Source organism: Anabrus simplex, chromosome 14, assembly GCF_040414725.1.
Source record: "Anabrus simplex isolate iqAnaSimp1 chromosome 14, ASM4041472v1, whole genome shotgun sequence".
In the NCBI taxonomy this organism is placed as follows: domain Eukaryota; kingdom Metazoa; phylum Arthropoda; class Insecta; order Orthoptera; family Tettigoniidae; genus Anabrus; species Anabrus simplex.
Window position 1 is genome coordinate 50,237,084 of NC_090278.1, and position 24,652 is coordinate 50,261,735.

The following is a 24,652-nucleotide window of genomic DNA, read 5'->3' on the forward strand; positions in this document are numbered from 1 at the left end:
CATTGACAGCCCTGAATATGGTTTCCTATGGTTCCCCATTTATACAACAGGCAAATACTGGGGCCATACCTTAATTAAGACCATGCTGTTACCTTCTGATTCCTGTTCCTTTACTATCCATGCATTGCCAAAAATCCTTTGATGTGTTGGTGCGACATTGAAGAACCATTGACAAACCACCAAAATAAAAGCAAACCTTGAATATTGAAAAACAAGATATGATTACCATGTTGCGGTGTTTATTTTTCTAACGCTAAAACTGACCATCCAAAATAAATAGTTAAATGATTTATTTAATATTATTTGTAAAAATAATTAGTTACCTTATTTTCATCCCTTTCTACAACCTGTGGAAATAATGGGTACTTATGCTAGTTCTGTAAATATGCCAAGTTAAGACGTATGGGATATTAATATTTTTTATAATACTGTATACATTCATTTATCAAAGTTTGTCTGCAACATTTATAAGGAAGAAGAAATTCTCAGAATTTTTTGTAAAAGTCTGCAGTACAGCAGTACTGTACCTGAGAATAAAAATTTGTGTACATATTGATTTGATATACTATTTTGGTAAATTACTACTGAAATTTAAATTAGGTCAACTGAAGCAATTGTTTCAATGTAAACTACTATGAGAGTTATTTTCTACCATTTTATGCCAATAATCACCATTTACTTATCCAAAATTTGTTTATCAAATATCTTGTCCTCCCCCTTCTTAAGTTTGGCTAATACAGGTTGTAATGTATTACGAATTCCAATCAAAACTTGCATTTTAAATCTCTTTAACTCGTTACAGTCTGGGTTCTTTTCACACCATGCACAAGCACATTTCCCGACCACATTCTACCTACCTTCATTCGATAATCGCTCTTTATCTTTACTTCCAATTAATGACAAGTCTGATGTACAATGAGTGTCGTTTCTCTTCTTTCGGTAGCACTTGATCTCAGTGTGGATATATATTGTATGTGTTCTGTGCTATTCTTGTGCTGTCTCCTTACTTGATCCGTACTTTATCAGTGCAAGTGTAAAGGTCTTTTTCTTTTTGTGACTGTACGTGTGAAATTGTTTTGAAATGTTATAACTTGGACTACATATAAGTATGGTAATAAGCTGCTGTATTATTTAATGTCAGATGGCCAGTTTGATATTACTATGCTTCATTTGATCCCTTGCATTGTTTTCTTGGTAAGGGAAAGATATGAATTTTAACACTATAAATGTGGCAGGTATGCATTTCAATATTCATTTTATATTACTCTCTGTCTTGTTTCTTAGGATCATGATGTGAAGCAGCCTACTGAAAAAAAGATGGATGTGAAGACTGAACCTGAAGATGTATTTTGTAAACCATTCATAAAAGAGGAAATTGAAATTCAGGTAAAGTAGCCTACACCTCAGTACATAGTATATTTAGATGGCATAGTTTTCCATGTAGCATTTTATTGTTAGTGCATTCTTATATCGAAAATATGGTCTATTTATCATCACTACGCGGACTGTGATTTGAATCTTTGTCAATGCACAAAGAAATTACACTCCTCTCTTTCAAATTGCTCACGTCCTTTGCCCTATGATTTCAAGAATAGGAGTCTTGTAAAATTCCAAGCTTGTATGTTGTGTTTCTAAGTGTGGTGAGTTGTAGGCTCAGATCCTCCTGATATCTGGTTGACCAGTTTTGTTCAATATGTAACATTTCGTCAGCATGTATGCAACCTGGTAAGCTGACAGTTTATGTAACGTACAATGCACTTGTGAATGTTAAATATTCTATAGTGTAGAGAAGTTTATTTAGGATTTTAATAACTTCTGATGAAAGTTATCAATCAAAAGCTTGAATTTGATATTTATGCAATGTTGTTGTTTTTTGAGTCATCAGTCCATATACTGGTTTGATCTAGCCCTCCATGGCACCCTATCTTGTGTTAACCTTTTCATTTCAAAATAACTGCTCCGTCATACATCTGCTCTTATCTGCTTGTCATATTCATACCTTGGTGTATCTCTACCATTCTTACCCCTACATATCCCTCAAAAACCAGCTGCACAAGTTGTGGGTGTTTTAAGATGTGTCCTATCATTCTATCTCTTCTCATCAAATTTAGCCACAACGATGTCGTCTCACCAACTCGATTTAGTATCTCTTTATTCATGATTCGATCTATCCATCTTCACCTTCAGAATTCTTCTGTAACACCACATTTCAAAAGCATCTATTCTCTTTCTTTCTGAGTGAGTTGATGAGCGCCGACACTTTCTTCTCTGTACTGACTCCTTGAGCTCACTACAGTCTATTGATACCTGTTTCCCTCAGCACCCTCTGGTGCAGCGGATCCAGGACCTGCTACCTGGGTGTTTGGATGGCGGCACCAGAATCACGTTTATGTGGCTCCCAAGCCACATGGGTGTAGAGGGCAATGAATTAGCAGATAAGGCTACCAAGGAGGTAGTTAAACTGCCCCCGTTGCCTTACAAGGTTCCAGCAAGTGATATTCGCACTCAGCTGAGACATCTGGTTATGTCCCATTGGGAGATGGAGTGGCAGGCCATTCCGCTTCCAAATAAGCTGACAGCGATAAAAGGAACAACAGAGGTATGGATGACTTCCCTTCGGGCTTCGCGGAGGGAAGCAGTGGTGTTATATCGTCTTTGAATCGGCTACGGTATCCTGACTCACTCCCATCTATTGAAAGGAGAACCTTCACGGTGTGTACTTGCGGTGATCATCTTACTGTGGTACACATCCTTACGGACTGTGTGAACCTGGTCGATCAGCGCCGTTGTCTTAACCTCCACAGTACGATCTCCCTTATCCTGCAAGATGACAAGCAGTCAGCAGACCTTGTCATCCATTTTATGAGGGATTGTGGTCTTTTTTATCGTGTGTAATGATGTCCTTTGTCCTAGTGCATTTGTGTTAATTGTGCTTTTATCCCATTTACCTCATTTTAGTTTGTATTGCGTATTCTAATGTGTTATTGTAACGTCTAACGTAAATTATTATATATATATATCTGTCCTTCCAGGCAATGCCTTATTCCTTTGTTTCCTGTATTTTCTCTTATTTTATTAGAAAATAAGGCATTGCACATTAGATCCAGTGATTGTTTTAATCTCATACTCATTTTTCTTCATCATGTTTTAAAACTCTAGTCAGTGGATAAATTTTAAAATTTTAACTGTCATATATCATGTTGTCCATCTCGTTCCATTAGGGGCTGATGACCTTCGATGTTAGGCCCTTTAAAACAACAAGCATCTTCATCATCATTTCTGAGTGAGTTCTCCTCCGTGTTTCACTTCCATACAGTGCCACCGTTCAAAAAACCTTTTTTCTAATTCCTATATCAATGTTCGAAGTGAGAAAATTTCTTTTCTTAAGAAAAGCTTCCTTGCTTGCTTGCTTGTGCTTGCTTGCATCTCTGCCTAATCATAATGAAGTCTGTTTGATACATTCCACTGTCTCCAGATCTTGTGCATGAGTACAGCCATTGCTTGTGGTGTTTCACCGAAGTATTATCAAGGATTAAATTGCGATCGGTGCAGAATTCAACCAGCCGGCTTCTTCCTTTGTCCTGGTTGGAATTGCCCTACTGCATTCCAGTCTCCCATCACAATTATATTCTTGTCACCTTGTACATATTGTATTAAATTTTCTATTTCCTCATATATTCTTTTGATTTCCTCATCATCCACTGAACTAGTAGGCATATGGACCTGCACTATTGGAGTGGGCATTGGTTTGGTGTCTATCTGAACGACAATAATCCTTTCACTATGCTGGTCGTCATAGCTTACCCGCTGCCCTATTTTCTTATTCATTATTAAACCAACTCCTTCATTTCCCATTTGATTTAGTGTTGATAATTTTGTAGTCGCCTGACCAAAAAACCTGCTCTTCCTGCCAACGTACTTCACCTATACCAACTAGATCTATCTTTAATCTATACGTCTCCCTTTTCAGATTCTCTAACCTACCACCATGATTCAACCTTTTAAAATGCCACGCTCTGACTCGCAAAATCTTAGTATCCATCTCCCTGATGCTCGTCCCCTCTCGTGTAGTCCCCACCTGGAGATCCGAATGGGAGACTATTTTATCCGGGAGGAAGCCATCATCAGTATTCAAACAGGGAGACCTGCATGTCCTTAGGAGTTAATTACTGCTGTAGTTTCCCGTTGCTTTCAGCCGTGCAGCAGTATCGACACAGCTAAGCCATGTTAAGTGTTAGGCAAGACCATATCAGTCAATCATGTGGACTGCCACCCTTGTAACATCTGAAAGTCTGCTACCCCCTTTCAATGAACCATTCATTAGTCTGGTCTCTCAACAGATACCTATCCAATATGGTTGCACCTGGGAGTTGGCTGTCTGCTTCATTGGGATGTGCAAGCCTCCCCACTGTGGCAAGGTCACATGGTTTGCAGGGGAATTTTTGGAATTTTTTTAAAAAATTTCTTTAAATCTAGACAGACTCCTCTATTTTTATGTGATAAAAGCATGAATCTACTCTTAAATACACTACATTGACCTGAATGCTATGGGACTGCTACAAAGCTTAGCATGACTGAACACTTGGCATGGTAATTGTCTTGAAATCTTGTGGACATCTGTAGGAAGATGGGTGTTTTGGAAAATCTCATTGTGTTTATGCCTAACCTTTATTTAGAACAAAAAGCCACAGTTAGAACTGAGCATGGCAGCACAGATTGGTTCCAGATTTTTGACACACGAGGGCAATGTTGCTTACTCCAACCTTCAGGCCGCTCTCTACTGATTGACATTTAACACCAACATGTTCAATTTAACATGTTACAATTGACATGTAATATTGTGATTGTGTCTTCCAATTGACTTTGCATGTTGACGCAGAATGTTGAGCCTAACACTTTTAACATGTTGGTGTGTTTTCTGCTCCATGTCAAGTCGGTTCACTGTTCATGAGATATCGGCACAGCTTCGGTAAATTCCGTGCTATTTCCATGCCAACAGGTAGCCTAAATGAAGCAAACGATGTGCTTCTTGTGAAGTAGGATTATAGTTACAAGACTTTGCAGCACTCATTCTCTTTGTTATAAGCTACAAATACAGTATGCGCACGTATGTTGTTCTCCCTGCACTATACTAAAATGTATAGTCTGAAATGCAGTGAAGCAAGATATTACTCTGGACTTAATTAATGATATCATTGAAAGGCCTTGTTTTCGGGATGTCTCATCAAAAGAATACAGAGATAATGCGAAGAATTCCAACAGTTTCCAGGAACTCAAAATTATCTATAATTGTTCACACGAGTGCATCATAAAAACTGTCGTCCCTCTGCTCCCAGTACAGTCGAGAATTGCAAAAGGTTCAGAAAAGTCGGAAGTCGGGCACGGGAACAGACAAAGTTTATACTTCAAAGTGGTTTGCATTTGAAACAGTGAGCAGGTTGAGGGGAGGAAATGTGCCTAACAAAACTCGCACCAACCTGCTTTCTCCAGAGGTAAGTTTAATTGCATTTCTAAATCATACACAAACATCTTGTGTAAAATTTAGCTTGAAACATTTAGTTAGGCCTCATTGCAATAATAAACTTGATCAGCACTGGTATTTAGAAAACTTACCTCATGTAGCCTAACTTCCATTCTTCTTTCAAGGTACTATTCCGTGTATATAAAAATATAATCTCACTTAACCTAACCTAAGATATGTTGGTTCTGCCAAGCTACCGTCCCCTGTCCTATTTGAAGAAAACCAAGAACTCTTCTCCCACCTCGTTTGCAGAGGAAGTGTTCTTCCTTGGACCCTTCGTAAAAGACTAAGACACTCCGCTTATCTTTCAGTTCTCCACGTTCCAGGGATAGCGCTACCAGTGTCTGTATCTTCAAAGTCAAATGACCCTGGTGGAGAATAAATAGCTCTTGATGCACTGCTTCATGTAAGAAAGTAGTGCAGAACTCTAGGCCTACTTGCCTTAATAACAGAAATTGCAGGCTCCACTCTACCTAACATAGGTTTCCTGAAAACCCTGAACACTGATGAGAGGATTCCAAAGGCGTTTTCAACAATATTACAAGCCCATGAAAGTCTGTAATTAAACCTCTTTCTTGGGACCCCTTATCAAATGACCCTGAAAATGGCTTCATAATATTCCTTGTCAGTAGAAATGCTTCATCTGCAATTACAACATATGGTAGGTTTCTGCCTGTCAGGTGATGGCTTGCCTTCGTGCAGTTCTAATCTGTTGTTTTGGAGTGAATCGTATAATGTATTTTTCAACTCTCCTTCCTCGAGATTCACCCCCTCTTATAAAATTTGGCCACCCTGCAGTAAAGTTCATAATATCACCGGTCTCTACCAGAATGATGGTGAATTTGTCATGATGTTAGGTGCCCGTAAGATGATTTCACAAGAATTCTTTGTCATAAATTCAATCAATTTTTTATAGATCTTTTAATGATGTTTTTAATGTTTCCTGTGAATTGCACCAACATAATGAGAAAAATTCCATTTCACACGAAATCCCCATTCCTTTTCGGCCCAATATTCCTCACTCAACTCTACCTTAGAAGAAAGTGGTAAGAACTAGATGTACAGATTTCATTATAATAAATAGGCGTATATTGAAATGAAGTTCTGTTTCTTTTCATTATACAGGAAGAGGACAGTCAGTGGAATCCTCGAGAAGAAATTGAAGATGATGCCAATACCGTGGGGATGGCAGGCGAGGACGAGACAACAGGGAGCCGTTCAATTCCTGTGATTGTACTCACCCCTACAAAGCATCCCAATAAAAAGGAGGGTGAGAACGAATTCCTTGCAACTGCTCTAGAAACTCTGAAATGTGTAAAAGAAAGTCGAACAACAAAGTTGCACATGGCAAATAGGGATGATTGCGATATATTTGGAGAACTAGTTTCTTCAGAGCTGAGGCAAATAAGAGACCCCATAGCAAGGGAGACTTTGAAATTCAACATCCAAAAATTAATTTTTGAGGCAAAAATTGGCCAGCTTTCTGGTGGAATCACATACATTGTTCAAGACCAAGATCAATAAATGTGGTTTGTTGAAATTCTCTGAGTTATTAATTTATTTGTGGAATTGTAAGTTACCTACCTGCATGTGTTCTTTCAGGAAATATGATATTATTGCTTCACATATTTCAAGAATAATTTTTGAGATCAGTTGCTTGTGATACTTTTACAAGGTACATGATACAAGAATGTACAAGTATCGCAGACAATGACTAAATGACCACATTTTCACAGCAAGAGACTAACACTTATTTTTGGCATAAAAGAATTAGCTTTCTGGTTAGAAATATTTGTAATTTGAGAAAAAAAACCTGTTGTAGATACAATTAATTTCTTTTAATCCAAATTTAAAGGGAGCATTGCAGATATTGCCTCTAAAGGTTGTAGGATCAATATTAAGCAAGAAATTCTTCTTTTCATATTTGGGGCAATTGTGGGACATCTTTGGGCCAATTTGGGGACATTCATATGATAAAGTCAGGTTTTGTTGTGGTGAAATTTGAAGTAGCAAGAAAGCAGAAAATCACTTAATGCAGTTATGCATGTGTTTTGTTCCAATATTCAGGCCAGATGAAGATGATGTGACATTAATTAGCCATGTAAATATTAAGAAACTGCCACAACCTAAATTTGTTTGTACTGGAGATGATATAATGAAGGTGTGCTTGACAGGCGCTGAGCATTTTAAAATGTATGATAATGTATTCAAATGAATTTACAGTGGTCAGTAGATGTAAGGGAGAAAAAGTGGTCATTGGATTACTTTGACATATCGTAGACTATAATAGTAGCATATTCTTTTTGTCCAACTTGTATTTTATTATGTGCCCTATGGCATTTCACATCGATGATATGCAGTGAGTGAATTTTTTTTATTTGAGTGGTATTTCACTCATTACTGATCTGCATTTAGGGCAGTCACCCAGGTGAATGACTTAGAACTAGGGTTTATTAATAAAATTCAAATGAAACATTATGACAGAAAACAGAACTCATAAGTGAAATCTAGAGAAGTGTAAAGATAGTAAACATGGACGTACCTTGTATTAATAAACATCTCTGGATCATGGCGTGAGCTCAAGACTAACACACATTTGAATACATTATCATACATTTTAAAATGCACAGCGCCTGTCAAGCACACCTTCATTATATCATTTGCAGTGTAATTACCGTATTCACATCTTAATAAGGTCGCCCGTTTTACGACATAATGCCATTCATTCAAGACACTGCTTTACTACACCATTTGTAATCAACAATACAAATAGCTCTCTCACAACAATCCGCCCATCACGGAGAACAACAGACAGATAAGAAGAATGGAGATATCGGCGTGAGGCTAAAACTTGCCTCCATGGACCAAAACAAAGAATGATAAACCCATAGAATACTACATGCACGCCCAATGCATAAATACACAGCCAACGTGGCGGCTACTCGAGCGAGTATCAGCTACGGATAAAAATAAATTTACAGATCTGTGCCGAGAACCAAAAGGGGCACGTATACAAACAATAAAGGCAGGTCGATCGATATACCACCTTTTTCACTCCTCCACCCACCGACACATACGCTTCCAGCATTCGCACGCACACATGAGGGTATCGGGAAATAAAAGGTGAACGGCTGTTCAGATAACACAGTCAAATGCAAATCATAAATTTATGACCCCACGGTCATTATCAACTGGTCTTCTATATTCCAAGTGTCACAGGTGTAAAAAAATGTATTGAAAGTGGAAAATGTTTATTGAAGACTTTATTTGTAAACTTTCCGCAGTACTTACTGTATGTTCTGAAGTGTGGTGATTTGTTTTATTTGTATGCCATGTAATGACCTAACCTGTACAGTGTAATGTTCGATAACGTATGGTATTTGTAAATAGTAGATGTCAGTTCTGTATTTACTGGAAGTGTCTAGAAAGTTGTTACATGAATTTTTGAACAGTGTGTATTGCCTTTGGTTGGTTATGTCTTTTAGAATATATTTTTTGACTGTTCTGGAAATGGAAGGTTCGCGAGCGTGTGTATTCGAGAAACTTATTTAAAGTTCGCCACTGGAGTAGGAATTGTGATTGGTGAATCTGGGTGGCGATAGGCGGACTTGTGCAGTCTGATTGGCTACTCCAAGGCCAGGGTTTACCTTTATAAAGAGAGCGAGGCAGCATTTCGTGGTCTGACTAGTCTGTCTTGGTCTGTCTGAAGTTTTACGTCGTCAGCGATGCCTGGCTACTGGGATGGGCCACCTTCGGGTAAGCACTTGATTTCCGTTCCAGCCTAAAATTTCCGTAATGTTCGCTTGCTATTTCGTATAGGAGTCTATCCTAACCTCACCTAGATTTGCTACTCAATTATTTCAGATGCCTTAGCTTTTCAGCTGGGCTTGCCTGTTTGTTTTCGAGGCATTCCCCGTTCCTTGTTCCGATAAATATGTAAAGTGTAGTTTAATATATTTACCTTGGGGTTTTGTCTCTGGTAGTTCAGTGTCAGTTTTGAAAGGTAAATTTAACTTCACTGTAGATGGTAATAGCGTATTACGTTTCTTTTAACCTACTAAATTGCATTGTACATCTGGATTTGTAACTAGAAGTATAGTTTGTTAAATCTTTGAACTTGTAGGAAGTTATTGGCAAAGAATTTCTAAGTTGTGTGTATCACAGAGCATTTAATTTGTAAGTTGTGTGTCAGTACTTTCCGCATGGCGGATTTTATTCGGAATTTATTTGTAAAATCCATTTGTAAATAATATTTTTCAAATTAAGGATCACGGTTGATTATTTCTGAAACTGCAATCTAAGCCATGTCCATGCCCTCGGTAGGGACCAGCTCCTTCCCACCTTCCTGGTTTATTGTCCACTAGTTGGCCCTACTGATATTTACAAAAGTTGTTAGCGGCGGTGATCCACGTAGTTTCAGGTGATGTTTCACTGAGTATGTAGTAAGTTCTGGTACTGTGTAATTACACGTAATTTTCTTCCTTTACTGTGTTTAGTTTTGTTTAGTGTAACCACTGTAGTAAAGGTCACACCAAGTTTTTGCGTGCACCGTGCAATTATATTATTAGGTCGGGGCAAACCATCGCTTTATTCACATCAATCAACATGGCGCATCTCGTGCAACCTGGATGTAGTTCCTTGGTCGGGACGAGAGGCATATATATTTTGGGATTACGAAGTATGGGAGCATGCAGTGCACCAAAACATAGCCACACAGAGACCCTTTTACCATCATCACAAGATCACAGCCACATCCACACAAAACATATCATACGACGGAGCGGAAAAGATGCAGGTCAATCAACCGTGACAGTTGGGAATGAATCATCACCAAAAACAAATATTAGAAAAAGTACCAACATACCTGCAGTTATCAATAGTTAAAATAAGAAAAGATAAGCGTAAATAATCCAATCTTGAATATGTTAAATGAATATTTATGACACAAAAACGCCACCTCGACCATCGTGGCTTGCATTGTTGTTACCTGCCACATACACACCAAGAAGATGAGCTTCAAAGAGAAAAAGGTCACCGCTCTTGTAAAACGAACGACCTCCCAGTTTGAATACTGGTCATTACAAGACATACATAGATAAATATGGGAAAATGAGGCTGATAGAAGCCATTTGTATTAAAGTGTCAAATAAATGAACATGCAACAAGCATGGTTCAGTTGTTGACTCCAAGAGGTTGCGTTATAAGGTCAAAAGCCGCTTGAAGCATCAGTATAGATGTGTTGTGTTACCGAGCTCCATAGCTGCAGTCGCTTAAGTGCGGCCAGTATCCAGTATTCGGGAGATAGTAGGTTCGAACCCCACTGTCGGCAGCCCTGAAAATGGTTTTCCGTGGTTTCCCATTTTCACACCAGGCAAATGCTGGGGCTGTACCTTAATTAAGGCCACGCCCGCTTCCTTCCCACTCCTAGCCGTTCCCTGTCCCATCGTCGCTATAAGACCTATCTGTGTCGGTGCGACGTAAAGCAACTAGCCAAAAAAAAAAAAGTGTTGTGTCTCCTAGAATAATCTTTGTAATGGATTGTAGTCGTGAGCTGTCTAACATAGATTCAACAATAGGATGTTCAGTAAAGCCTTAGATGTGGGAGACTTCACAATGTGGTGCTTGTTGAAAACTGGAATGTGTAGGAAAAATAAATGTAATTTTTGGAACACAGAGAACATTCTATTAATGAGTGGAAGTTTAACATTGCTTACCCCTATTGTTGACAGAGAGGTGACTAGCCTTGTTGGTTGTTTGAGACGATCTGTCAGTTGTTATTCTGCTGCTATGTGTATTGTAAGGGTGTGTCTGTGAAGGCGGAGATTGAGACAGGAGGCAGAGGGTTGTGGCATGAATCGGTGACTTGGGAGTGGCTACTATTGCGGTAGGGAAATTGCTGGCGTGTTTATAATTAAATATTTTCATGAAATTATTTGTATTTATGTTAACGGTTGTGAGTAATTTAGGGATTTGTTCAATTAATGGGCTATTTTAGTCGAGAACATTTAGATTACTATTAATGTTATAATACTGATCTAGAAAAATTTAAGCGTTTTTGAACTCGGTCATCAGTTTATTCTTGTTGACGTGTTTTATAATATGAAGATCTTGTTCAATCGTGGTAAATTTATGGCCGGTATCCTTCATATTTTCTATGTTTTGAAGCATTGTAATGTTCCAAATATCTAGTTTTAAAACTGGGTCCGGTTTGTCCTATGTACATAAACGTACATTGGGAGCATTTGAGTCTATAAAAAACTTGTTTTTTCGGGTTTTTTGGGGGTTAATTTTGAAGTGGTTCTTAGTTTGATTTTACCTATAATTTTATTGACCATATCTGGTTTGTAGCTGTTGAGTTTAGCTAAATCTTTAATGTAACCAAATTCTTTCTTTCTGTTAGCATTAGAAAGTGGTATTTTTAGAGCCCTGTGAATTAAACTGTAAAAAGTTGCCTGCTTATGCGAATGTTTGTGCAAAGAATCATGCATTATAGTCAACGGAGTGGACAAAGATTTCTTATAAATTTGGAATATAAATTTATCCTTAGCCCTTGTTAAATTTAAATCCAAGATATTCAAAAAATTATCGGATTAGCCTTCTTTAGTAAATTTGGTATTATTGTCAAGGTCATCGAGGTACTTTAATATATTATCACTGTTATTTTGATGTTTGTTGATGATAACGAATGTATCGTCTACAAATCTCAGCCAGAATTGAAGACCTCGAGTCTGTTAGTTATCTTATTCGTTTCTAGGTTGTCCATGAAAATGTTGGCAAGAATACCCAAAATTGAGTCGCCCATTGCGAGGCCCTTTTGATGGTAGATTTTGTCGGTAAAAGTGAAAAAGTTATTGTTAAGAACAAATTTCAGTAGATTGAAGAATTCAATTAAATTTCAAATTTACTTAAGTTATTCTGTCCTGAAAGATTTGTTTTAATGATATTGATAGTTTCGTTTATAGGTATATTCGAATACATATTGACAATGTCATATGAAACCATTATATGATTGTGTTGTAATTGCAAAAATCAATGGAATTTTTGACATAGGCAAGATTATTAAAATTAAAGTGTTTACTCAGGAAACTGTATAACAATTTTTAGACAGGCTTATTTCTGCAATTTATGATAGGGTGTACGGGTGATTCGTTTTTATGATTTTTTGGTAAGGCTTTACCGTTGGTAGCTTAGGATTCATTAAAATAAGCTTGTGGCATTCGTGTCCTTGTAAAAGAAAGGACGAATTTTTCAATAAATTCTTTAAACCTCATTGGATTTTAGGGATTGGGTCTTCATTTGTTATGGCATATGTATTAGCAGAAAAAAGTCTTGAGTTTTTTTGATGTAGTCATCTTTATTAAGCAACACGGTTGTGGAACCTTTATCTGCTTTTGTAACGATTATATTCTTCTTCTTAATTTTACTCTTTATCTCGTGTATCTGTTTCTCAAGAATCGGATCGGACTTGGATCATAGTTCATTTGCTAAAGAAGGGAGTAGATATTTGGAACATTACAATGCTTCAAAACATAGAAAATATTCTGCTATGAGCAATTATATGAAGGATACCGGCCATAAATTTACCATGATTGAACAAGATCTTCATATTATAAAACACATCAACAAGAATAAACTGATGACCGAGTTCAAAAAGCTTACATTTTTCTAGATCGGCATTATAACATTAATAGTAATCCAAACGATGTTCTCGACTCAAATAGCCCATTAATTGAACAAATCCCTAAATTACTCATAACCTTTAACATAAATACAAATAATTTCATGAAAATATTTAATTATAAACACGCCAGCAATTTCCCTACCGCAATAGTAGCCACTCCCAAGTCACCGATTCATGCCACACCCCTCCAACTACTCCTAATGTCCTCAATGCTCCACCTACCTCCCTTCTCCTGACTCATTCTCCACCTTCACAGTCATACCCCTACAATACACGTAGCAGCAGAATAACAACTGCCAGATCACCTAAAACAACCAACAAGGCTAGTCACCTCTCTGTCAACACTAGGGAAAAGCGTTGTTAAACTTCCACTCATTAATAGAATGTTCTCTGTGTTCCAAAACTTACATTTATTTTTCCTACACATTTCAGTTTTCAACGCGCACTACATTGCAAATTCTCCCACATCTAAGGCTTTATTGAACACCCTATTTGTTGAATCTACTTTAGACAGCTCACGACTATGATCCATTACAAAGATTATTCTAGAAGGAGACAACACATCTATACTGATGCTTCAAGCGCCTTTTGACCTTATCACGCAACCTCTTGGAGTCAACAACTCTACTGTAATTCTACGTACCTGGTTTTCATTCAACAACGTTCGAAGAAATTGTCAATATTTTAATTAATCTGCGCTTCATTAATATCAAATAATTTGTACAATCCAATTGTATGTCAGATCATTATGACTATGTCTCGTTCTACTAATAAACAACTTGTACTTTTCTAGACAAACACTAGTCTTCATTCCATGTACATATAATACTACGACAAGTTTATTGTTGAATTTTAGTTATATTTAAGCATCGCCTTCTCCTCCGCAGACTAGATTTTTATAACTGTTTATCATGTATTAAAGCATGTAATATAGTTTAATGGGGAACTCAGTTCAGGGCCCTGACTTAGCTCTAGATTAAGTGTGGCTGAAGGTGCTTACGAAGCTTAAGCAAAACATGTCCCATTTTTAACATCTATGTAGTACTTGTATCTTAAACTTAAAGACCGTAAAGTATTGGATTGGTGGTTTTTTATAAATTTCCTTGAAACATTTTACATTCTGTTCTCCAATATGGCTATCATAATAAGACTCATAACATGTAATGTAACATACCACTTTGTCGAGCAGCTCGTCTCCTTTCTCCCAAGTCTCCCAGCCTTAACTTCGCAACATTTTTGTAACGCTACCCTTTTGTCAGAAATCACCCAGAACAAATCGAACTGCTTTTCTTTGGAATTTTTCCAGGATATCAACGTTGGTTATATTTTAATTGAGCAATATGTATGGACAGTGGTTATTATTTATCACAAATTTTCTCTATCTTCGTAGGTTTTAAAATTGATTATTGTTGATTCAAGTATCATGTCATTTTTAACAGTAAAAATCTGTTTAATTAACAAAAGTGGTGCAATATTATACCAAAAAAGTTGTTTTAAAAAGTCAGTCAAATAATATAAATAAGCCCTGTCCCACTTTTGCCTCAATATCTATCAAACAAGATTTCTCATTGAGTTAACACTGTATCCCTCTTTTGCCCCATTCCTGTTCCTACATTGGCCCAAACCAAGGGGTAATTGTAGAACAAAGTTTTTGTGGAATTGCTAAACATTTATAAGATTTTTAATACACTTTTGTTCCTGGGAACTCTGGGTACCAAATTACAATAATTTAACAACGTGTCAAATTTCCACTTTGAGATTTAGTGCCCTAGAATTCAAAAGTTTTCATTTCTGTCCCATAATTACCCCAGCTGACCCTATTTCAATGTCCCAGAGAAACTTTGGAGAAAAATATTTCCTCCCTAAGTTCTCAGTATAGCTGGGAACTACAAACATTGCAGGAAAGCAATTATTAGTCTGAGAGCGGTGCGGATTAAGTGTACCATTCAAAGTGGTTTGCATTCAAGGCGATGAGCGTGGTGAGGGGAGGAAATAGTCCCAACAAGACATGAATGAACATCATTCTCGAGGTAAGTTTATTAATATTTCATACATAACATTAAAATGTATGTAAATTTTTGAAGAAATCAATATTTGAAAAAGAGTGCATCAGCATTCCACATGCGCATCAGATTGACTCAAACAAAATTTCCTTGCACTCAAAGAAACATAGTCATTTGAGAAAACGTAAATGAAAGTATGGTATAATCTTTGAAATAGAAACAATACAAAGAAAATACTCATAATGCAATAACTTACATGTTCTATATATATATATAATATTTTATATTCAGTTTCATTTTCATTCAGTATGCACTCATATCACGCAATATCACGTATTGTTTCACTAATCTGAAGAGAATATTTCTTCTAAATTACGGTAGTACTTTTGTGAATGTTATATCAAAAGTCTCCTGCTTATATGTACCAGGCACCTAAGAAATTATAGAAAAACCCTGCAGGTTATACAAATTTTTATCTCATTCATGCTGTTCTGTTCTGTTCTGCCAAGACACACTTCTTATTCTGTAGTGAAGTAGTCTGGATACTCTTCACGTATTTCTGAGAGGAAAGTGTATTTCTCCTTGGTATTCTTCTTAAAGGAAAAAAGACCCTCCACTCCTCCTTCATTTCTCCACATTCCAGGAATGATGGTACCAGTATCAGTATCTTCATAGTCAAATGAGCCTGTTTGAGAATACTCTGCTCTCGATGAAGTACTTTGACGGAAAAGTTGTGCGAGACTGTGCTTGTCATCACCGAAGAAATTGCAGTATTCACTGAAACTGCCATAGGTTTTCTGAAGAACCTGAACACTGATGACAGAATGCCAAAAGAATCTTTCACAACATTTCGAGCCCTTAAAAGCCTATCATTGAATATTCTTTCTCATGATCCTTTCTGATGTGTTGCAGAAAATGGTCTCATGATATTTCTTGTCAGTGGTAATGTGTCATCGAACACTATGATGTACGGTACAGAATTCAGCCTGACTGGTAATGGTTTCTCTTGTGGAATGTTTAGGCCATTGATTTCAAGTGACCTGTATAGTGATGTATTCCCGAATACTCCAGCATCAAAAATTCATCCTTGGCAGCCAATCTCTAAAAAAATGAACTTACATGAAGCATCCACGAGTGCTAGGAGAACAATACAGAAGTGATTCTTGTAATTGTAGAAGAGATTTCCACTGTTGATTGGTGCCTGGAAAACCACATGTTTTTCCATTCATCACACCAACACAATGAGGAAAATTCCATTTTTCATGAAATTCCTTTTCTGACCAGTATTCTTCTGAGAATTTTACCTTAAATATATACATCATATGCATGTACATATACTGTACAAAATATATAAATATAACTGTAAATGTATTAATTGTGTTGTTCCTTTTATAATGCAGGAGGATGACTCACAATCTCTCCAGATGGAAGAGGCAGATGATGATAGAGCAGTGTTCTCCTCAGAAATTTTCTGTCAGCCGGGTGTCAGGAATAAGTAGCCGGGCAGGGAATACTACGTAAAACATCAATATGAAAAAATAAAATTCATAGCCCTCGGGGCATTAACAATAATACACACAGGTAAATTGCAAAATTGAACTATTTTAGTTTTATCACAAACAAGACATAACGGAGTTCTACTGCTCCTTTCAAATCATGTAACAGCTGGCTTAGGCCTACCACTCTGTTGCTGTGGACATGTGGATTGCCATACGGGTTTGTGAAATCATGCGAAATAGAGGACTTGCATGAAATTCCACACTAATCCAGACCCCGTTCGTGCATGACACTGTGTGGTGGTCAAGCTAAACCTTTGATCTCCGATGTAATTGATGCAGTTATGCTGACAATAATGATTTTTCATTTAAATTAACAGTTTTACAGTATTAACGTGTTCATTTGGAGCTCCCAATGACTCAAATGCATATTAATATTATGTAATTAGCACATATCTAGCACGGCGGTTCGCCCATTAAAAACGTCTTGGGAGAACACTGTAGTGGTGATGATGATCACCTAGAAAGGGAGACTGTGGTGGTAGCTCTTACTCAATGTTTTTAGAATCTACCCCAGTCAGGCGTCCAATGAAGAGGAAATACCCTCAAGATGAAGTTCTCTCTGTGGGTCTGGAGACAATGAAGTGTATTAAAGAAGCAAAGAAGAAAAATCTGCAGGTAGCAAGCAGAGATGAATGTGATGTTTTCAGACAGCTTATTGCCTTTCAACTGCAAGAGGTGAAGGTGAAGGACAAAGTGACCCAGGAAACAATTAAATTTAATTAATATTCAAAAACTGTCTCTTGAGACAAAAATCTCTTGGTTATCTGCGGTGCCATTTACTGAAATTATGTATGTTGCAAAAAGTGAGTGAAGGATAGTTTTGTATTTTGTAAAAATGTAATACAAATTCTATAAAATTATTCACAATGATTACAATGTGTTACGTTTACCTGCATATGTTCTTCCACCAAAAATATAATTGCTACTCATACTTCAGGGATAATTTTTGAGATTTTTTTGTTTGGACACTTTCACTAAGTACACTACATGATGCTCGTGTAAGAATCTCCTGAAGCCAAGAAATGCAGAGTGATCCCAAGATGCTGGTGAGGTCGAATAGCTGCTCGTTACTCTGTATCCTCCTTTCTTATTGTAGGAAGTATTTTTTTCCAAAACTACATTAATATCATGCTTAGACATTCTCAGAAAGTGTTTAAATCCAAACATGTCTTCTACCTTCAGCTCATTCAGAATGTCATCCACATTGTGCCTTTTATTGAGATATTGTCGTACCCACATTTTCCTTTCCTTCATTCACAAGATCTTGTAAGAAGTAATAGTGGCAATAACAAAGGCCAAATCCTCTTGATCTGAGTCCATTGTCCTTGTTTGAAAATACTAGACACCACCTAAATGTATTACCACAAACTTATGTGATGAACTACCTGTATATGAACAAAGGAAGTCAAGTTTAACACATTTATTAAGTGTGGACACAGTGTTAAATGAAATAGTATTTAACATGTTGGTGGTGTGACCAGTTAACATTTAACATGTTGTTAAATGTTAATCAGTGGAGACCGGCCTTTACACGTACAAGTTGAATGCTGAGTACATCCTGAGAAAAGCCTCCAGGGATGTCAGTTAACAGTGCCAACTGTTAACGCTGTCGCGAATTTACAAGAGAGGTATTACACGACAGTAGTTGCACGATCAGGGAAATCAGATTAAGTAAAGCACTTACCAAGATTTTCCCAAGAGAAGATCGTAGCAAGCCATGGAAACCGCTAGGCTACAGAGGTCGAGCAGATTAGACGAGAAATAATACTTACTGACTAAAATAATAATTCATGTTCAAGTTACACATAACTTTAATGATGGAAAATTAATTAATTAATTGTGATAGAAAGATCAAGTTAAAATTCAGTTAGGCAAAAATTATAAAGGAATTAAATTAATCATAGAACTTTCAAGTTCATTAAAATTAAAATCAGGGAATGAAAATGAAAAGGAAATATAATCACTGGAGAAATCCTCAGTGAGGATAAATTAGGAAAAACAACCTTAAAGAAATGAACTAAAGAACGGTGTTCTAAATTGAACACTTAACCCAAAACTGGGTTTTCACACAATACCATTTTCGAGAGTGAAAAATGTTTCTTAAGAACCACTTCAACTGTAGGACGCGAGCAGTAGCATGTGAAATCCACAGAACACAAGATCAATAAGAACAAACTTTAGGAAAATGGAAATTAAATCAAACATAAAAGTGACCAACAGGTATAATTAGTCACCAAGTCAAATATAATCCAGAATTAAATATTAATAGTTTACAACCGCCAAGCATACGGAGAAATGGAGATGCATAACAGGATCACAACTATTCCCAAGAGCAAGATCCAACAATCTCTCTGTAGCGCACTTCAGCTATCATCACATAACAAAGAACAGAGACAGCAAATGTCAAAATAATACGGGCAACGCCCACACACATGTAAATAATGCTGCTATAGCAACCGGGTCACATGACGAACCCCAACAAAATGGCTACCCACCCAGAATGGACAAACTCAGCAGAATTAGCCATAAGAAACAATTTTCGGCTCATAATCACTTCCCTGATGGGGAGATTCCGATTTAAAAAATTTAACATGTACCATTACTCTACAATTAGTTACATAAAAGCTCCAACAACTTGGTAGTTAATTCACAATTTAAAATGACGAAGATTACAGTCTATTACCGGTATAGGCTGAATTCAATTTCTTGTGCACTAAGATGATTTGGATAGTAGAATATTATAGATTTAAACAGTTCAATTAAGCGAGATGAATTTATGTAATCCACTCGGTAACCTGGAATTATCCGATTTGCTCCTCACATCGTTTGACCTCCTGGGTAAACAAGAACTGGAAGCTTACTTATAGATTATTTTAAAGGTAGTAGAAAAAGAAATGGAATGGTGATAAAGACATTGCCCCTCGATGACATGATCCGCCAGAATCAAATAAAATCCTCATCTTTTCTTCTTTTTTCACTTAACACAAATAAAAATCCACCAGCAATAGCAGAAGTAGCTCTGTCCTGTATCACTCTCTCAAAAAAACAACAACCGTCGCCCATTGTCGTTCGTGCATGGAGAAAAGGTTGAATTCAATTCCGTGGTTGCTGCTAGGTGGCAGTACAATCTCTATGACATGCCTACTGAATGCTAGCGCTATAGTGGCGGACCGTGCAATTATGAGCTTGCAGCATAAAATAATTCGATTTCAGTTTCAATGAGTCGAAATAATCATGATAATTACTTTTGATCAAAAGGTAACTTGATAAGTGTCTAAGTACACTACAATACATATCTGAAATCCGTTACAACACTACAGAGGCTTATTGTCCATCCTTTGAGGCACATACTTTTCTGGTCATTGTTGAAATTGACTAAATCATTTTAAACTGTACTCAGAATTTCTCTCAGTTTTTAGTCATTCGCAATGTTTTTCAGATAATGCCATGTTAAGAGAATGATTATTCCTCAAGCGCAACTTATCTTGGCTATTTGATGGTTTTGTTTTCATCTATTTTCTTTGTACGTCAGCATTCGAAGCCACATAGAAAGAGTGGATAGACAACTATTTAACAAATTTGACCTTTTGAGTGGAGTTGGAGTTTATCTCATGTAACACCTGTAAGTGCCCATCACTTCACCCAGCAGTTGTTCGACCGGGTGGTTTTCAAGTTCATAACTTAAAAGAGAACTGCATTCTGATCATGTATTATGAAATAAGTTGACGCTCACTGTATTATTGTAATGAAGAAGGGTAATGATGAGAATTGAATGGGAAGGTGATATCTTTTGAGCTGTTAAGGGGACAGGTTTTTATGTAGAATGTGTCTGTAGTTTTGGAGTGGTCTGTGAGATTTACATAACATGAAAATTTTAAAGGTGAAGGAGAGAGTTCAGTTTATGATTCTAAAGATGATGATTTGTTGTACCCAGTAACAAGAGTATTGCATCATTGGGTGATGCAGTAATGCCACAATTTTGAGGTACTAAAATCACCATCACTCTCTGGACTCCAGCTTAGTAGAACATTTTGTACAGCATGTGTGAAATGTTCTTTATTTCAAAATATGTTGTAACATGCTACAAATGCCCGCAGATTTATCAAAAACCCATTCAATTATGTAGAGCAGCTTGTCTGAATGTGAAGGGGTCCAAGATCTCCATTGGCGAGTGTCAAAAAGCCTATTGGGATTGTTTCAATTTTAAGGCGCCAAACATTGAAGGTGAGTTCTTTGCTACTGGAGTGCCAGCCGAACACTTGTACTGTGCTGGTGGTGAACATTGGTTTGGTACTAGGGTATTTGGAATTGTCTAGATTTGTGCGGAATAATATTAAGCTTGACACAGCAGGTGTCTTCTGTGTTAAAGTTTGGAATCTTCAGTACTCGTAAGAACATAGGATAGTCAAGCCGTTATGAACTCATGGGATATCTCGCTCTGTGTAAATAATATACATATGTATGTATATATGAAGTGTGTCTTACTTCACTTCTTACATGAGGTGAGAGTAGCTGACTGCAACATTTTAGAATATTTATAATATTTCATTGGATGCTCAGCAGGGTTCTCTCTGAAGTCATGCACTCTTTGAGTGTGATGGAATTCACTGATCAGTATCAGTCACGTTTCCTGAGTTCCACAGATGACCACAGATGGCAGAAAAGGGGTGATTTAAAAGACTGAGGCCAGGCTGTATAAAATATTTGATCTGAGTTTAACGAGGAAAAATGGCTGCCTGTCAAGTTGAACTTTGATTTTCCATTGTATGAACGCTAATCTAAGATCATCTCTTCTTGATCTAAGTTCAGATTTGACTGCCAAATGTTTATCGTTTAATCTCCTTGAACCCAGATCATCATCATTCATATTAAACATTGAACTAGACCTGATGCCTTGAAGAAGTGTTCCTTGTATCTTTCTGTATAAGAATACCTTAATAATATCGAGATGAGTTATAAACATGTTGAATGCTGGTAGTTAAATAGTACTGCTAAAGATTGCTATATATTTTGTTTCACAAGTGATGTTATGTGAATACCATATAAACAATAGCCTACTGAAATACAAACACATTCTTAATACTTAGTTTCATAGTACTACTTCAATAATTATTTATTTTTCAAATTTATGAAACAAAGCATGTTTACTTCACTAGATCACGATATTCTCGACAGTCATGCCACAAAACTACTTCGTATTTCGTTTGTCAACAGTCATGACCAGCTCAATTCACCATGTAAGTGTTATCCAAGGGGCAAAGCAATTTCGTATTTCATTTGTTGACAGTCATGGCCAGGTCAATCCCACCGTTTAAGTATTATCCAACGGGCAAAGCTATTTCATATTTCATTTATTTTGCGGTGTTGCAACGTCCACTTTTCTGTACTCCTATTACATTTGAAATGCACATGTGTAAACCGAGTTCAGTTTTGTACAACACGGCGAAGCAGTAATCTCAGGTTATTTTCAGTACTAGGTTCTAAATTGATCTCCAGTCAGATGTCTTTATACAGCCAGGTCTGAAACTGCACAGAGAACATTTTTATAGATGCATTGGCTTATGCTCTCTGAGGCTTCAAACTTTGCAGAGAACTGGATGTTTTTTTTTTTTTTTTTTGCTAGGGGCTTTACGTCGCACCGACACAGATAGGTCTTATGGCGACGATGGGATAGGAAAGGCCTAGGAGTTGGAAGGAAGCGGCCGTGGCCTTAATTAAGGTACAGCCCCAGCATTTGCCTGGTGTGAAAATGGGAAACCACGGAAAACCATCTTCAGGGCTGCCGATAGTAGGATTCGAACCTACTATCTCCCGGATGCAAGCTCACAGCCGCGTGCCTCTACGCGCACGGCCAACTCGCCCGGCAGAACTGGATGTGATTTGTGTGCCAAATCACCTGGTGTAATGAGCCAGTGCTGGATGTACATTGTATGTTGAATTGGCTTGAAGAGATTATTTATGTATTCCTTTTCTCTATAATTTTCATGAACCTGAAACGTATTCTATATAAAGTACATTTTCTCCCCATTTCCTTCACTTCACAAAATGTCCCGTGCTGACGATGTAATTTTAACTATATTCTCCCTCTCTTTTTTTAGGTCTAAATTTGAGAATGCTTGCTAACATATTTGAATGTTTTATAGGACATGAAGATTGAAACCTATGATGAGGAAAATAATTCAAGTGCAGTTTCCTTGAATAAGTAAGTAATTAGATTGTGTGTTAACCTCACTTCTAGAATGTTCTATAATATTTTCATTAGCAGTGATTATTTATTGTTTCAGTAATTTCAATTTACTTCTTATAATGATTATGAGGAGTAAAACCTTTTCTGCTTCCCACTCTGATGAATATCCAGGCATTCCTGGTAAAAAGAGGCATACCAGCATAACTATTTTATTATAATTTATATTATTATGGGTAATAAAGAAAAAGACATGAGACATGTTGTGTATTTGTGACCGAGTTATGGGTTTTATAAAATAAAGGTTTGGAAATTTCCTATTGGTAATAGAATGCTGTCGATTCTATTATGATTTCAGTTCCATGTACTGTAGTTGGCAGTTCTACCTGAACTGTTGAAGCTCCCTCCTTGCCCACCCCTCCCCCCCCCCCCCCCCCCGTAAAATGAAGTGTCACTAAAAGTTGTGCGGGTAGTACTGTAATTTGTAGGTACCGGGCAAGTTGGCCGTGTGGTGAGGAGCGCGTCGCTGTGAGCTTGCATCCGGGAGATAGTGGGTTCGAGCCCCACTGTCGGCAGCCCTGAAGATGGTTTTCTGTGGTTTCCCATTTCCACACGAGGCAGATACTGGGGCTGTACCTTAATTAAGGTCACGGCCACTTCCTTCCCCCTCCTAGGCCTTTCCTATCCTATCGTCGCCATAAAACCTATCTCTGTCAGTGCAACGTAAAACCAATAACTGTAATTTGTATCAAATGAGAAACTGTATTTATTGCAGTCAATTTTAAGGAGAAAAATATTTCTGCCTGGCACAAGGGATATTTAATGGAGTGAGGGTTTCCATGCAGTAAAGCGCATTGAGTAGCTTTGATAAAGCTTCAACATAGCAACCATGTAGTTGGGTAATTTTTTTAAACAACTTGGGCCCGGAGCGCTTCCTATCTGACAGAAAAATAAAGTTATTTTTCCACAGCAAGAAGGAAATTGCAGGAGTTACAGGTATGAATGAGTTAATATACCAAGAGGTAAATTGGAAAAGTCAGCAGTGTAGATGTTCCTGACCTCTTGGGGAGTAGCAAAATATCACAGGAACTGGAGGAGGATTTTGTGGTAGGCTGTCTTTACATCCCTGGCAAGGGGCAGGAAATGAGGATGATGGGGTACTATTTGGGGATTACAAGTTTCTAAGATCCACATATAGATGACTTGGTGTACCTGTATGAAGGATGTTGTGCAAACAAGCAACATATAATGAAGATTTATTTTCTCTCCTAAACATGATCACAACAACTGTTCAAGTTGGGATGATATTTGACAATAACTAGACTGGTTTATTTTAAAACTGATATAGGTCTCTGAAGTTTATTGCTAAGTTTCCTCTTAGTGTGGTTATATGTAACATCACCATAATCGAAGATAGTCAGAATTAGACACTGTATAAGTAAAGGCCTTGTGTTTAATGGAAAGAGGTACCTAGACTACAGAGGTTTGAATCCTGGGCAGGAATATTCACTTGTTATAAAACATTTGAGATCAGCAAGGGCGTCTAGCCATAACCCTCCTTAGGTGGAAGCCTTTTATGCCTATAAGCAGACTGAAAATATAGAAAATTATATCCCATCGAAACATATCGATAATAGCTATGAACATGCCTCACTTTCATCTGCATCCGTGGAGTCCAAAATCAAAACAGTCTCTTGCTTACCA

General features: G+C 37.3%; 1 protein-coding gene across 5 annotated transcripts in view; it reads left to right on the top strand.

Moving 5' to 3' along the window:
• LOC136885523 (uncharacterized) overlaps positions 1-23,216 on the top strand; it is a 48,235-nt gene extending 25,019 nt beyond the window's left edge. For 2 of the 5 annotated variants that reach the window (XM_068230353.1, XM_068230352.1), the window contains exons 3-4: positions 1,285-1,386; positions 6,647-7,060. In XM_068230353.1, the coding sequence (XP_068086454.1) occupies positions 1,285-1,386; positions 6,647-7,045 (501 nt within the window). In that variant the 3' untranslated portion in view covers positions 7,046-7,060. Of the gene's footprint in view, positions 1-1,284; positions 1,387-6,646; positions 7,061-22,907 lie in introns of those variants that run through there. The other 3 variants (XM_068230356.1, XM_068230355.1, XM_068230354.1) reach the window with 3 other exon arrangements.
• Positions 23,217-24,652: the final 1,436 nt, after the last annotated feature.